We start from the raw sequence: 16,454 nt of genomic DNA on the forward strand, positions 1-16,454 counted from the left end.
ACAAGGCCGCGAAAACGAGACTAAATGCATAGAGTGTTGCCCCCTTAGTCTGACTAGGTGAAGTGCATACATGAGAAGGAGGCCACAAAAAAGGCCTTAATGTAAGGGAGGACGCGAACCTTGGAAGACTATGTTTGCCCCCCTGTCCTAGGGACAGGCACAGCTGGGGGACCTTCGAACTCCCAAACACTGGGGTAATATTTCTTCAAGAACCTGCCATTGATTGGGTTGTGGTGGAGTTCGCCGTCCAGATTCCTGAAGTGAAAATCCCCGCGCTCCAAAATTCTCTGAATCACAAAGGGCCCTTCCCAGCGCCGAGTACACTTACCGCAACTGGTCAACTTTTCGCCAAAAGGCAATACCGCCTTCCACACTAGCTCGCCTTCTTTATAACTGCAGCCGCGCGTCCTCTTATCATAGGCGCAAGCGATACGTTGCTTTTCCATCACTAAGCAATCTAAAGCCTGGACATAGCCTTCCCGATTAGGTGATGTTGATCCTGGACGCACAGGGATTGAACATTCAGTTCCAAAGGGAAGACGACATCATGGCCAAACATCAAAGCATAGGGTGTGGTGGCAGTAGGGGTTTGTTTGGAAGTGCGGTAAGCCCATAGTGTCTCATATAATGTTTCGTTCCACTAGCGAGGGTTCTCGACTAGCATCTTCTTCAGTAAGGTGAAGATAATCTTGTTACTGGCCTCCGCTTGGCCTTTGGATTGAGCGTAATAGGGCGTGCTATGAAAAAACTGGAAGCCTAGTTTATCAACGAGCTATTCTACGTCACCACCCATGAATGCCCCCCCCCTGTCAGACACCAACACCTCAGGGATGCCAAACCTGCATATGATATTGTGAAAGATGAATTAGCGAATGGTAGCCCCGGAGGCCTCCTTCAACGGCTCAGCTTCCACCCACTTAGTGAAGAAGTCAATAGCGACAATGATGAACTTATGCTGGAGAGAAGAATTAGGGTGAATCATGCCAATCAAGTCCAGTGCCCAGCCTCGCGCGCAAGCCAAGGTTTAATAATAGGTTGCATGGGGATATTAGGAATGTGCTGGACTAGTCCATGTGCCTGGCAGTCTTGGCATCCTTTCATGAATACAATACAGTCCTTCAAAATGTTGGGCCAATAATACCCATGTCTCCTGATGAGCCAACTCATCTTTGGACCCGCTTTATGGGCTCCACACACGCTTGCATGTGCCTCTCGCATTAATCATTTTGCTTCCCCTCCATAGACTCACCGGAAGTTGATGCCATCTTAACCACGTCGACGCAGCTCGTCTCCTCTCAGGAAGTAATTTAGTGCAAGAAAACGGATCTTCCTATCTGTCATTGGATATGGCTGCTTAAGGTAATTGATCAAAGGGGTACGCCAATCTACGTCAATAGGGTCTAAAACCGCTACAGTTGGTTCGTCTAACGGGTCAGGTTGTGCCAGTCACGAAGGCAACATGCGTCGTTCGACATTGAGAATGCGTTCGCGAACCCCATACTTCAAGGTAATGCATGTAGCCAGCTGAGCGAGTTCATTAGCAGCGAAGTTACGCTAATGAGGAATGTATTCTAAATCCACATCATGAAACTGCATTAACAGCTCGAGTGCACGATCCAAGTACCGTGCCAACAAATCACTAGTACACCTAAACTTGTCGCGAAGCTGATTGATCACAAGTAATGAATCGCCGCGGACCTGGATGTCTCTGATCCCCAGCTCAACAACACCTCTAGGCCTATAATGAGGGCCTCATACTCTGCTTGGTTATTGGTGCACCGGAACTCTAGCTGGAAAGAGAAAGAGAAATGATCACCAGCTAAGTTCCCTAAAACCATCCCTGCACCCGCCATTGCTTCCGTTCTTGAGCCATCGAAATATAGGACCCATGGTTAGAGTGTGATCGTAGCATGATACAACATGGCATGCTCTGGAAGGCATGCCAAATCTGGTCAAGCTAATGTTTCAGCAGCAACCTCTAAATTTGGTACTGCCGGGATGTCTAACATAGGGTGGTGTGCCAGAAAGTCTACGATGGCTTGCCCCATTACTGCTTTCTGAGGGACATATTGCAACGAAAATTCTGACAAAGCGAGCACCCACTTGCCAATGCGACCTCTCAGGATAGGTCGCGACAGCATATATTTGACAAGATCGGTTTGAGCAATGATGCAAGTAGTAAAGGACAACATGTAATGCCGCAACTTGCATGCTGAAAAATATAAAGTGAGGCACAGCTTTTCCATTGGAGTGTACCTCATTTCGCAATTGGTGAGTGTCCTACTAAGGTAAAAGATGGCATGTTCGACGCCTTCTTCATCATCCTGAGCGAGGAGGCTGCCAATGGAAGCATCAGCTGCTGAAAAATACAACTTTAATGGAAATCCAGCTCTAGGAGGAACAACCACTGGCAAGCTCACCAAATAGGCCTTGATTTTGTCGAAAGCCTCTTCATGTTTAGGTTCCCACAGAAACTCGTTCTGTCCTTGTAACTTCAGCAGTAGGGAAAACGGCTAGATTTTGCCTGCAAAGTTAGAAATGAATCGTCACAGAAAGTTGATCTTACCCAGCAGTCGCTGCAGCTCTTTCTTCGTTCGCAGGGGGGACGTGTTGATAACCGCATTTTCCTTATCTTCAGGTACCTCAATGCCCCGTTGATGGACAACGAATTCTAGGAAATCGCCTACCTGAACTCCAAAAACGCACTTGGCGGGGTTCATCTTGAGCTTGTGTAGGCGCATGGGCTCGAAAAATTTTCTGAGATCCGTGATGTGGTCTCCCCGCTTCTTAGACTTCACAACTACGTTATCAATGTAAACCTCTAAAATCTTCCCAAGTATATCGTGGAAGATCAGGTTCATGGCTCACTGATATGTGGCCCCAGCGTTCTTCAATCCAAAAGGCATGACCACATATTCAAAGACTCCCGCGAACCCCGGGCAACAGAAGGAGGTCTTGTTTCTGTCTTCCTCCGCCACCGGAATCTGGTGATACCCTATAGTTCCATCCATGAAAGATAACAATTCGTGTCCCACTACTGCACCTACCAACATATCCGCGATCGGCATGGGGTAGACGTCTTTGGGAGTAGCCAAATGAAGGTCCCTGTAATCCACGTAGACCCTCATCTTGCCATTCTTCTTGCGCATAGGCACTATATTAGATAGCCACTTATTGTACTTGGCCACCCTGATAATGCCTAATTTATGCATTTTTTCGACTTCCTTTTTTACCAAAACTTGGGTCTCCGAGTTCATTCTTCTCGGCTCTTGCTTCACATGCCTCTTGTCAGGCAGTGTTGGGACCTAGTGGCATACCAAATTTGGTGATAGGCCTGGCATGTCTTCGTATTTTTCCATGAAGTAGTCCTTAAATTCCAGCAAAAAGTCGATGAGCCTTTGTTTCTCGTTAGGCTCTAAATTAGTATTGATAGCCACTTCCATGGGCTCATCAGCTGTCCCCAGATTGCTTTTCTCAGTGGGATCCCTGACCTTTGGAGGAGTGTCATCTAGCGCTACTGGCGCGAGCAGGATTTCCTCTTCGTCCACCTTCTCACTGTCAAGTATTTCTTCATTAACCACTTCTACAGTCGCGACTCGATCGTAGGCCTCTTTCTCCACTAAATACGACAATATCCAGTTGTATAAAGAGTGGAAGGCCTCTATCCCTTCCTCTGGAAGCTCGTAATCCATTAATTATTCAAGGGGCTGGGCACAGAGTGGCCAGGCCTTTCCAGGTCTTCCTTCATGAGTTTGAGCCACCACTGTGCCAATTCAGAGGCCGTCATCCCTGTGGGGCGGCTCTTATTGTCAATGCCACTGACCTGCAATGGAGTGATTAGCTCCAAGTAGTACCTGGCATCTACGTAATTTTGCAGACACAGGGAATGGGCGAGGATCAGCTTTAATCACCTCAGCCTTGTTTGTTGCCCTATTCCACATGATTAGTTCCTGGTGGAGAGTTGATGGAACACAATAGCTCCGGTGGATCCAGTCTCGGCCTAGAATGGCACTATAGGCCGCGTAACAGTCTGTAATAAAGAAAGCATATACCCTATTTGCGGGACCGACTGTGATACGCAGGAACAATAGGCCCAATGTCTTCGTTACAGTCCCCGCGAAGTTCTTAAGCGTTAGGGACGTAGACTAGATCTTCTCTTTCTTGATGTCAAGCAGCTGCATGGTCCTTATAGTAATGACATTACTGCGGCTCCGGTATCGACCATGATTTTGATAACCTTGGTGCCATCAATTTCTGCCGTGATATACAGAGGTCTCATGTGTTGGACCATAGAGGGTGTTAGCCTTGTAAAGCTCATGAAGAACTCTTTGTTGTTGGCATCCTCTATTTCAAGGAACACAGTTTCTTCTACAGGTGTTGTCGTCGCTGAGGTAATCTGGAGGGTATGATCATTCCTTTCCTCAGTTTCAGTACACTCCTGCGTGGCGACTGGCAGAGCATATTTCGCGGGGAGTACATAAACCATGCTGCAGGAGGTGTTAACCATTTCTGTCTCGTCCATATCCTTCTCAAGGTTGAGCTTGGGCTCATCAGCGGGGATGTCAGTATTGAACTGTCTAGCAACCAGATCAACCAATGATTCTTCCGCAGGGGCCATCTGTTCAACCGGCTTGTGTTCCTTCATCGTGGCAACTTCTGTTGGTGGGTCCGAATTCTGTTCCCCTACTGGGCCCTCTTTTGGGGGCGCGACCACTAAGCTTGGAACTTTCTTAGGTCTCCACTGTAAGGTTTTTGCAGTGTGGTCCTTGCCCTCCAGTCTCTTAAAAACTGAAGACTTGGTTTCAGATTCGTCGCGAAACAACCTGCGCTTGACACGTGGCCGTCTAGTACGCGAGCTTTCCTCCCTAGCTGGAGGAGGTGTCCGTTCCTTAGTGATCCTGCAGAAAACACTGGGCTTAGATGTCCCTGTCTCTGAGCTTGCTTGCTTGTGAAAGCTGTGGGAGCCATCAGTGGCTTAGCTGCTAGCGCCTCCATTTCCTTCTGATATTGTTCGGGAGATTTGACCAATTGCGAAGGCTTGATCAGTCCTTGATCCAGAGCCTCTAATGTTCACTTGGCCTCTCCAAATCTGCGCAGTAACTTCCTTTTCTTAGAAGGGCTGATCTCTACCACCTTCCCCTTCTCCCTGGTGTACCACTTGCCCTTCTTGATGGAGGAGGTCGACGGAGGCGAAATGTAAGGTTTGGTCAAGACATCTTTTTGCTCGCTCTTAGTCCTCCCATCTTTCTTTTGTTCGGTCGCGGCCACTCTCAGTTTCCTAAATAGGTTGGAATCCCTTGGGGATGGTGTAGATTCCATCTTTTCGTTTACTCTTGGACTAGAGGGTTGATAATTTCACGATGGCGAAGCCCACTTGATTGGCAGGAAAGAGCCAAAACAAAACGTCCGCTCGACCTCTTCATGTGACACTTGAATGCCACATTCCTCTTTGTATCGCAAGCATAGGACCACTGGTGAGGCCTCGTTGGCAGGTCTTGCCTTCTTCTTATCCTCTGGTAGTCAAGTTTAGGGTTGGTTTCCTCTGGTTCTTTTTGGTCCAATTCACATCGACCATATTGACCCCGGTGTCAAGAAAAGGGTTCAGGTCTACTAGCGCTGCCGCAGATGCTGGAGCTTCCACCTGCAAACTACCATTATTGAGCCATACCTGAATCTGGTCTTTCAGCTTCACACAGTCAGCTATGTTATGGTTCCATAGATTATGGAATTTGCAATAGTTTTTTCCTTTCAGCTGATCTGGTCGGGGGAATGGTCTGAAATCTGTCTTCACCATCTTCACTGCAATCATTTCATCTAAAATCTCATGTGCCTTATTGGCATCATAGGTATATGTCGCGAACTCAGGTTTGGTGAAGGCTACAGATTTGAGCTTGATAGGCTCCTTGGATATTTTCAACTGCTTGAGGGCTGTTAACGTTAGTGACCGAGGGGGGGGGGTGTCTCTAGTTAGCATAAAGAATGAGAGAGAGAGGGAGAGAGAGATTGACACAAGATGTATAGTGGTTCGCTTCCCGCCTTAGCGGGAAACTACGTCCACTTGAATGTTTAACTAGTGTGTCGAGCCTTGCGGCCTAACAAGATTACAAGAGATGTAATGGGATCCTGTTTAAGTGGGAAAGAGTCTCCTTTTATAGGGGAAGGAGGCTCCCTCATTTACATTTTCTTAGATGTGGGACTCAAAGTTACTATTCTAGTCTAGAAAAGCATATTATGGAGGCAACTTGGCAAGGCCGGAAAGGTGGCTTCCCGGCGACGGATTTGTGACTTCCGGATACCGTAGCGTAGCTTGAACAAAGGGCTACAAGATGCAAGTAGCAGTTGGGCCTCACCATGGCTTGTGGGTGTCCCAAAGAGCGTGTTACTTATGCTTGGTGAGATAGCAAACTAGTCTTGCTAGTAGAGGTATCTACAAGGGCTGAGTTCTTCCTTCCTGTCAACTCAAATGAGGAGACATCATTCTCCTCCTCATCATCCTCATTCTGGAAAATCTCTTCACCTTGATAATAGAGATCATAGGTGGCTGGCTGATAGCTTAGAGCAGCCACCGTCCAGTGTTTCCCAGGCACGTATGTCCCTTTGGATGAATTTTTCCTAGCATCAGTTTCTCTGAGGAGATGTTCGAAGCTGCCCACCTCTATGATAAGCTCTCCCATTGATTGGATCATGCTTCCATGTTGCTTCTTTTGCTAGCGTGGTTCCAAGCCCTTGATGGCCAGCTTAACTGATAGGAGCATATTTATTCTACGTTATTATTATTTAACCCTATGCTTTTCTTTGTTAGTTGATATTATATTTAGATGATTTATTTGTTTTTGTGTTTATTAGGTTTTCCGAAGAAAATTAGGAAAAGAAGGCTTAAAGAAGGAAATTGCGTGGAATTTTGATTCAATAAGGATTTTCGATGGATTATGACTTCTTTCAAGAAAAGAGTTAGAGATCCACAAGGAAACAAAGTGGAAGAGTTTTAAGACTAAATAAAAGGCTCTTAGAAGTCACAATCAAGGTGACAACGCACAAGAGAAGCAAGAAACCAATGAAGCAACGCAAGGAGAAGAAGTAAAGTTCGGAGCCAGAAATTAACGATTGATCGTTTCATTGTGGAGATCGATCGTTCGCCCTGTTTTCCATCTTTTCGATTCTTTCTTCTCTCCAAAACTCATGTATTTCTTTTGTGTGTTTTCCAAGATGATGAGCAGCTAAATTTCTGTTAGTTAGGGGCTGCTTTCAGCGCTAGACATGGTGTAACTATGATGTTGGTGTTTATTTAATAAGTTCTTTGGATTTCGGATATTCGTTGGTTTATTGTTTGTTCATTGATCAACTTTGTATTTTTATTGATGGTGCGCAACATTAGTATGCATGCTAGGTTGTAAAGCTCTGAGTATCTTGTATGATCATCATGTCTACTTGCATTCTAGAGTAGCGAGTGAATGACTTGAGCCCCATTCATATAAACCAATGTCTAGGTAGACTAGGACAACATCAGTACTGAAATTGCGTAGACTTATTCATAATCTTTTAGACCTTAATGACTTCCAGGTGAGAGCTGTGCGAGAACATCACTCTAGATTCCATTCTAGAAGCTAAGTTAAGTTGAAAACATCATTCTCTTAACATACCAAGTAAGAAAGATTGATAGGTTAAGTACAACACATCATTGGCTTAGCTTGAGTAAGGATATCCAAATGAATTGAACATGTTAGTAAATACATCATAGGTGTAATCATTGTCTAGTGGTGAGAAGTAGTTCCTAGCTAGTTTTCGCATATTTGATCAAAACCCAAAATCCCCAAATCGTTTTCTGTTTTCGTGAGTCTTCTGTCCTTCATTTTCTTTATTTTATTTAGTATATCAATTCAACTTCGATTACCCCCAAATTTCGTATGCTTCTTCGTCTATGTGTCTAGTTAGTGTGTATTTAATTTTATAATTTTTGGTAGAGTCTAGGTATAGTTTTTATTTTCATCTTTGTTTAGTGTCTGTTTCGGATTTTTAGAGTCTGTTTTGGAGTCTAGGTATAGTTTTATTTTCGTCTTTGTTTAGTGTCTGTTTCGGATTTTTAGAGTCTATTTTGCAATTGTTGAGCAACAATCCTCTGTAGGAGACACCCTCTTTCCTATACTACCATCGATAACTATTGAGATTGCAGGGATTTATTTATACGCCTATTTTAGGTGTATCATTAACCAATTCTCTTTCCGGCATAACCAAGTTGAGTTTAACCTTTTGAATCTGGAACCTTTGGAGATAAGCCACTGCAGATTCCGTAGGCTGTTGGGACAATTGGGTAAGGGAAGCCAAATCAACCTTGGGCTCTATAGCCCTGAAGGTCTCTCTAACAAGCTTTTCCATCGCCGGCCAATTTTCTACTGACCCTAGACGGAGCTTAGAGAACCATGTAAAGGCAGCCCCAAACAGAGAAGTGCCAAAGATTTTGCACTTGAGGCTGTCATCGTTCTGATACTGGCCGCATTGCACTTTGAACCTGGCCAAGTGAGTTGCCGCGTTCCCAGTATCTTCCCTTGAAAAAGTAGAAAATATGATATTCTTATAGCCCCTAGGGAAAGGCGCGAGCATGATATGTGGCGGGAAAGGTCCCTCATAAACCCCATCAAGGTGGGCCCTAGGGTTAGCCAACCTGATCATCTCCTCCACCTCTTTACATCTCACATAATCTGGGCCAGGAGGAGGAGGTATAGTCATTGTCTGTTGGGCAGTCTGCAAAGGAGGTACTGCATAACTGGCAGTTGCTGTTCCCTCTCTTAAGCGAACGACCCAGGGAATACTGGGCTGTTGGAGAGTAATCGCTGGTGCGAACACATCCTTGGCCAAAGCGGTGTTCTTAATTAGGGTGCCTGTCTGGTCAATCCCATAGTAATTCCCTGGGAACTCTTGGTAGACATTCTCTGCTCCATCACTGTCATATTGAGCAAACACCACAGGATCGGCCAGGGTACCGTCACCGAATTTTAAGACTTTGCTCTTCTGGGCTGTCGACGGTGTTACTTTATCTTTGCTACCGATCACCAATGCTTTGTCTTTACTTTTGGTAGAAGTGGCGGTAGAGGCTGCAGAATGTGTAGCAGTGCTGCTACTAGCCTTCTCGCGAGCATTAGGCGGTATATACTTGCCGGTTCCAGAGGGCTGGCCAAGAGCACCCAGAATGGCGCTGGGATTGCCCAACGCTTTATTCAGAACCTCTTTAGCCTGTTCCAATTCACGATGGCCTCCATGACCTGCTTTTACCGCAGAGTGTGCTCATCCGCTATTCTTCTGGCTTGCGCTCTCGATTCAACCGCCTACTGCTTAGTCTCATCAGCAAGCTGGGCCACGCGCTGGTCCACTTCGCTCATAAGCTGCTCTGCCCTCACGTCTGCCTCATCAAAATCAGCAGCTATTATCTTCTGATGTCTGTCAATATCAGTAATGATGATCGAGAACTACTGTTCGAGGGGTGTTCCCTCTGGGATGGGCGTAGGAACAAAGGCCTCTCTCGTCACGCCTTCTGCAGCGTTAGTGGTGACAGAGGTATTGACAGCCTCGCTCGGCTGCTTGGAAGTGACATTCTTGTCCCCAGTAGCGGGCAATTGGTTTTCTCCCTGTTCAGTTGACATGTTGGATGATTGTGGATTGAGAAAAAATCTTTGAGTCACTTGCTCTTCAGAAAGCCCACAACAATCTGCACAAGAGTGCAATCTGTAACTGGAGGTCTTATGTTTTGGGCAGTTAGCGTAAACCTTCTGGTAAGGATTCGCGCTTGAATTCCCAATGGTTACGATCGCGAAGAGACGCTATACAGTATGTCCCACTGGGCGTGCCAAAATTTTTGGCTCCAAAACCAGTCTGGGGCAAACTGTCTCTTTTGAGTGCTCGAGCATGCCAGCACCGTGGTGTGCAGTCGTCGGGGAGTCCCTTGACTTGGCTTCTTCTCAAGCGTTGTGGACGAGGAGGAGAGCACCAATCTCGGCACAAGGTTCTTTTCTTGCCTTTCGGAAAAGGACTTCTTGCCTTACGGGTAAGGACTTATGGTGCGATCCCTTCGAGTCACCAAATCGATACTCAACGTTGTAGGTTAAGCAGAGCAATCACTGAGAAGTTGGGAGAAATCACGGGTTTGCTAAAACGTATCTTTAGATTCGCTGGGTTGTGAGGGCGTTACCCTTGCTTCGCTGGTTTGCAACTAGGTTATAGGTAGATTTACTCTGGAGAGGCTTTGATAATCACTATGATTGATTGAAGAGTTGTTTTTTGTTCGTCCTTGAAACCTGGTATTTATACCTAGGGTTTCGACTGTTCCTTGCCATAGAAGGATTATTGATTGAAGTTTCCTATTCAATCTCCGCTGCCCGATTCCAATAAGGGCTCGTTTTCCTTATGGACCTCAAAATGGGAGAAGTTGTAAACCAAACCCAACTAGGCTTATTTTCGGGCGCAGGTATTGCCCACTATGCTTAATCCCCTGAAGGGATTTTGCCAAAAATACTTTTGGGCTCAAACAACAAGCAAGAGATGACATCAAGACGATGGAAAAGTATGTGATGATAGCCTTTTTGTGCATTCAAGCTGATCCATCCCTAAGACCTACCATGAAAAATGTCATACAAATGCTTGAAGGAATTGTTAAATTCTTTCTCCCACCAGATCCATCCTCTTGTTACATGCAATTTAAATGATCATAATCATCATTGATTTCTGTTCATCAAAACTTTCTGTGTGTTTTATTGTATGCATGTAGACATTGGTTGTAACATGTAGTGTTTTTTCGGATGGTGTTTCTGGTACTGGCTATGGCTGTAATGTAATAAGCTAGTAAATAGTGTGTTGCTTAGTCAGAGATAGTCCTAACTAAAACAAAAAGAAGAATTACTTCTTCTCCTTTTCTGCTTTTTCTGACTTGGAAGTGTCTGTATAAGATTAATGTTTATGTTTTTCTTTTCAATTACATGTAATAGAATGATGTTGTCAATACCCCAATCCAATATGAAACCAATATGTTGTTTAGTGAAAAGTAAAATGCAAAGTAATTCGCAAGGTTAAATTTGAAGTGAATAAAGTTAGTGTTGAATGGCTTGAGAAGTCAAGCTCAGTATGATTGTATTTATAGACGTTTACATTATTAAAGTCCTAGATGATTACAATATCAAAACAAAATTCTACTCTATCATAACAGAAAATATTCTAGAATTCAAATACAAGATAAGAAGGGTGAGATATTGAATCTAAACAGATGATAAGAAAAAGCTTCAATTTGAATTTGAATCATTTGAATGATATGGTTTATCATCCCCCCGCAAGCTGACTAAGCCGGCAACCATAGGAAGCTTGGAAGCCAATAGCTTGAAACAAACTGGAGACAGTCCTTTTGTAAATATGTCAGCAAGCTGATCTTGAGTGCATATGTAATCAACATCGAGTTCTTTTTTGATGACTTTTTCTCTGACATGTGATAGTCTACCTCGAGATGTCTTATACGTGCATGAAAAAGTGGATTAGAAGCTAGAGAAATGGAGTTAATGTTGTCACACCAGATTTTGGGACATGTAAGAGAGAGTTGCAAGTCTTTGAAAAGATAGCGAAGCCAAGAAATCTCAACTGCAATGTAAGCCAATTGGCGATACTCAGTCTCAGTGCTTGAGCGAGACACAGTACATTGAGTTTTAGAACTCCAAGAGATGATGTTTTTGCCAAGATACACACAATACCCTCCGGTAGAATGGCGATCATCTAGATCCCCAGCATAATCTGCATCAGAAAAAGCAGTAATGGAGAGAGAGCTAGGTTGATAGAATAGGCCGTGAGTAGGAGTGTGTTTCAAGTAACAAAGAATTCTTTTGACTGCAACCCAATGGAGTGTATACGTAGTTGGTCGATGCATATACTTGCAGACTTGATTGACAGCAAATGCAATGTCAGGTCTTATCAAAGTAAGATACTGAAGAGCGCCAACAGTGTTTCGGTTCTGAGTTGGATCTGAAAGTAAGGTACCCTCATGAATACTTAGGCGCTTTCCACTTGCTGCCAGAGAAGTGATAGGCTTGGCATCTATCATGTTGGTGCATTTCAAAAGATCAGTGACATACTTTGTTTGAGTAAGAGAGAGGCCATGTGACTGCCTTTGAACTTCAATTCCAAGGAAGTAATGTAATGGACCAAGATCCTTCATTGAAAACTATAGGTTTAGTTGATGAATAAGAGTATCAATAAGAGCTGAGCTGTTTCTAGTAATCAATATGTCATCGACATAGATAAGTAAGAAGACAGTAATGTTTCCATCCCTGTATATAAATAAAGAGTAGTCTGCCTTGGACCCTTCAAAGCCAAGTTCTAACAAATAATCAGAAAACCTCTTAAACCAGGCTCTTGGAGCTTGTTTTAGGCCATAGAGAGATCTAACCAACTTGCACACATGAGAGGGAAAGTTAGGATCAACAAATCCTTGAGGTTGTCACATGTACACTTCTTCAGTGAGATATCCATTCAGAAATGCGTTCTGAACATCAAGTTGGCTTATAGGCCACTTGTGATGAACGGCAAGAGCAATGATAAGTCGAATGGTAGTATGCTTGATGACCGGGCTGAAGGTTTCAGAAAAATCAACACCTTCTTACTGGTGAAACCCTTTTGAGACTAAGCGAGCCTTATAACGCTCAATACTGCCATTTGCCTTCTTTTTAATGCGGAACACCCATTTGCAAGGAAGAATATTCATAGTGGGATGAGCTGGAACAAGTTGCCATGTACCACTTTTCTGTAGTGCATTGAATTCAGAACTTATTACACTTCTCCATTGAGCATGCTGCACTGCTTTGCTAAAACAGGTTGGTTCAACTTCACTGATATTAATAGAAGCATTCAGAGCATATTTGGGGTTTGGCTTGAGAGTCCCGGTTTTGCTTCGCGTGACCATATTATGTTGGGAAGAGGAGTTAATCAACGATGGTGCTTGGTGAGGCGGTTGAATGAGTGAATTATTATGAGAAGAGTTGGTGATGATTGAAGTGGTATTTGAAGTTGCGTGGTGGGTGTTTGAAATATTGGACGTAGAGATAGGATTAGATGCTTGGACTTGGTGGGTGTTTGAAATATTGGACGTAGAGATAGGAATAGATAATTGTGGAGGATTATATGGAATTATGGCTAGAGTGGGAGAGTTGGTATTTGGTGTATTTGAATTAAGAAGAAAATAAAATAAAATAATAAATTAAGAAGTGGGCTAGGAGGGCTATTGTCAGATAGTGGAGAAGTGTTATTAATTGGACTTGCAAAAGATGTGGGGGAATTAACTAGATTATTGGGAGGTAGTGAGGACAAGGATGAAATTTGGTTAGGCGGTGGTGAAGGTAACGAAGGGGATAAGGTAGATTTAATAGGAGAAGATAAAGTGGAGATAAGATAGGGAAAGGAGTTTGAACCAGTGTCTGGTGAGGTAGAGGACGCCTTCGGAGATGTGAGATTGACTTGTTTGAAAGGAAAAGAATCCTCGTCAAATACGACGTGTCTAGAGAGATAGACTCTACCTGTAGAGAGATCAAGGCAACGATATCCATGGTGTTGGAGAGAATAACCAATAAAAACACATACTTTGGATCTAAGTTGGAGTTTATTGGTATTGTAGAAGCGAAGATTAGGAAAACAGCTGCATCCAAAAACACGAAAAAATTATAATTTGGAACACGATTAAAAATTTTTTGATAAGGTGACACAAGATTAAGAACACGAGAAGGAAGTCTGTTTATGGTGTAGATAGCAGTGTTAAAGGCATCGACCCAATATGAGGAAGGCATATGTGAGTGAGTGAGTAAGGTTAGACCCATTTCGACAATATGTTGGTGTTTATGTTCAGCCATTCCATTTTGTTCAGGATGTTTTGGACAAGAGAACTGAAGACCGATTCCATGAGTGTCAAGAAAAGATTTGAGAGCATTCTTTTTAAATTCCTCACCTTCATCAGTTTGCAATGTTTTGATTTTGCATGACAAAAGATTTTCAACATAGGCCTTGAATTTGACAAATATCCCAAGTACTTCAGATTTTAAACGCATTGGAAATAACCATGTATATCGAGAGAAATCATCGACAAAGATCAAATAATACTTGTAACCACTATTAGATAAATATGGAGAAGTCCATACATCAGAATGTAACAATTCCAATGGAAAACGGGAAACTGAATTTGATGAAGTAAAAGGTAATTTGTGACTCTTTCCAAGAGGACAAGTATTACAAAATTTGATCCTAGACGTGCTCGAGATAGGCAGACATTTATTTGAAAGCAAATTTGATAAAATAGAACTAGCTGGATGTCCTAAGCGAAAATGCCAAACTGACGATGAAGCTTGAGTGCCATATAGAGAGCAAACAACCCTGGATTATTAGATGAGGTCTTGGAATTTAGACGAAATGGATAGAGGTCGTTCTCACATTCACCCCAAAAAAGCGTCCTCTGGGTATGAAGATCCTTCACAACAAAATAAGAGGGATAAAATATGAAATAACATGAATTGTCATTAGCAAATTTATAAACAAAGAGAAGGTTATAAGAAGTAGTAAGACAATGTAAGATATTGTTAAGATAAAAGGAAGAAGCGAGAAAGTGGAGATGAGAAAAGCCTATATGAGAAATAGGTAAGGGAGAATTTTTACCAGCACCATCAACATGATCAAGACCATGATACTCTATCGGATTGGCAATGTTACTAATATCACCAGTTATGTGATTAGCTCCTGTGTCAGTGATCCATGTAGAAGAAGAAGCACCATGATTGGCAGCCAAAGCAGTAAGTTTCTTGCTTGGAGTTCGAACTTCGTAAGACAGATTTAGGCGATTGAAACAGTCCAAAGCAGAATGTCCAGGTCTAGTGCAAATTTGACATATTATACGACCAGTTCCGAAAGGTTGTGGGAAAGGATTACCCGGAGCAGGACCAAGGATGGAGCCAGGAGCACGAGAAGGAGCTCGAGAGGGAGGCATGCTACGACCAGTATAAGTGTTTGGAGGTGAGATGATAGGATGACCACGGGCACCACCACGACGACCGAAAGGAAGCCATGGCCTAATCCGCGAGGTCTAGCAGCATGAAGGGCAGTTGGTACGCCATCAAGAATTGGTTAAGCTTGTTCATTGACCCTTATTTTAGCAGACAAGATTGAACCTTATTTCAGCAGACAAGAGAAGAGCTTCTAGATCATCATAGGTAATGGGGTTATCTCTGGCTTGAGTGGAACTAGCTGTCGTTTCATACTGAGCTCCAACATTGTGCATTACAATAGTGAGTAAGTCCCCTTCAGACATAGGGCTTCCAGCCAAAGCCAACTGATCAGCAATTGAGTTTATTATGTCCAAGTAATCTGAAATGGACAAAGAACCACAAGTTGTGAGCATGAGCTCACCACGAAGCTACAAGATGTGATTGTGAGATGGTGAAGCATAACGCTTCTCAAGAGATTGCTAGGTTGTTCTAGAGGAGGTGGATCTTGCAATGGTGGATAAACAGCAGAAGTGAGAGATGTGTTGATCCATCCCAAGATCATTTGATCTTGTTGCAGCCAAGGTTCGAACTCGGGGTTGAAAATCTCTTGAGAATATATATACATCCTTTTGATAAGCCTCTGCCGGATCACATCATTGACATGAATGCACCCATATAAATAAACTTATTTGGAAAGCTATTTCATCTACGTACAAAGAGATCATACAAAGACAGAGGTGTTAAACTAAGAGTAAGACAATGTCTTTCCACACAAGGACAAAGAATATTTGAATTCAAAACTGAAGTAGCAAAAACTGCTAGTTTAACACACCTCAGAATCTAGGCCAGACTTCTTTTTTGGGATTCTCTCAATACCAATTCGAATCGAGCAAATCAAATTGCTATTGCCTATTGGCTTTCTTGAGAACTATTTTACCTCATCTTGATGCTTGATGAAAGTTACCATGCTCGCTTTTCTTACTCAAACAGGCTCAGAGCTGTAAAAGCAACAAACTTGGCTAGTTTCTAGAGTTAAAACAATAAGCCAGGATTTGGATTTGGGAATTTTTGGAGTATATGGTTTCTTTCTTTTCTTTTCTTTTTTTTTTTTTTTTTTGAGAAGGGAGAGTATATGGTTTCAAGGAGTCTTTTTTTTCTGGAGCCATGACTACTTACCCAATTTAAACCTAAAAATTGCCCACTTACTCTACTAAGAGTTTTTTAATCCCTTTTACCCAATTTAAACATGAATGACAATGTTACCCTCATTTTAATTAACAAACCCCTCAGACTCTCTCTCTATCTCGACTCCTCTCAGTGACTCTCTCTCTATCTCAACTCCTCTCAGTGACTCTCTCTCTATCTCAACTCCTCTCAGTGACTCTCTCTCTCTCTCTCTCTCTCTCTCTCTCTCTCACACACACACACACACATCCAGATCTAAAACCACCATAACCACATGCC

The 16,454-nt window shown here is 43.2% G+C and overlaps 1 protein-coding gene across 1 annotated transcript; it reads right to left on the bottom strand.

Annotated features, from left to right (window-relative positions):
* Window positions 1-11,320: 11,320 nt before the first annotated feature.
* On the bottom strand, window positions 11,321-12,184 carry LOC112164296 (uncharacterized mitochondrial protein AtMg00810-like). The gene has a single exon (XM_024300515.1). It carries the CDS (start codon window positions 12,182-12,184, stop codon window positions 11,321-11,323), a length of 864 nt encoding a protein of 287 aa, XP_024156283.1.
* Window positions 12,185-16,454: the final 4,270 nt, after the last annotated feature.

Source organism: Rosa chinensis, chromosome 5 (genome assembly GCF_002994745.2).
Source record: "Rosa chinensis cultivar Old Blush chromosome 5, RchiOBHm-V2, whole genome shotgun sequence".
NCBI lineage: Eukaryota > Viridiplantae > Streptophyta > Magnoliopsida > Rosales > Rosaceae > Rosa > Rosa chinensis.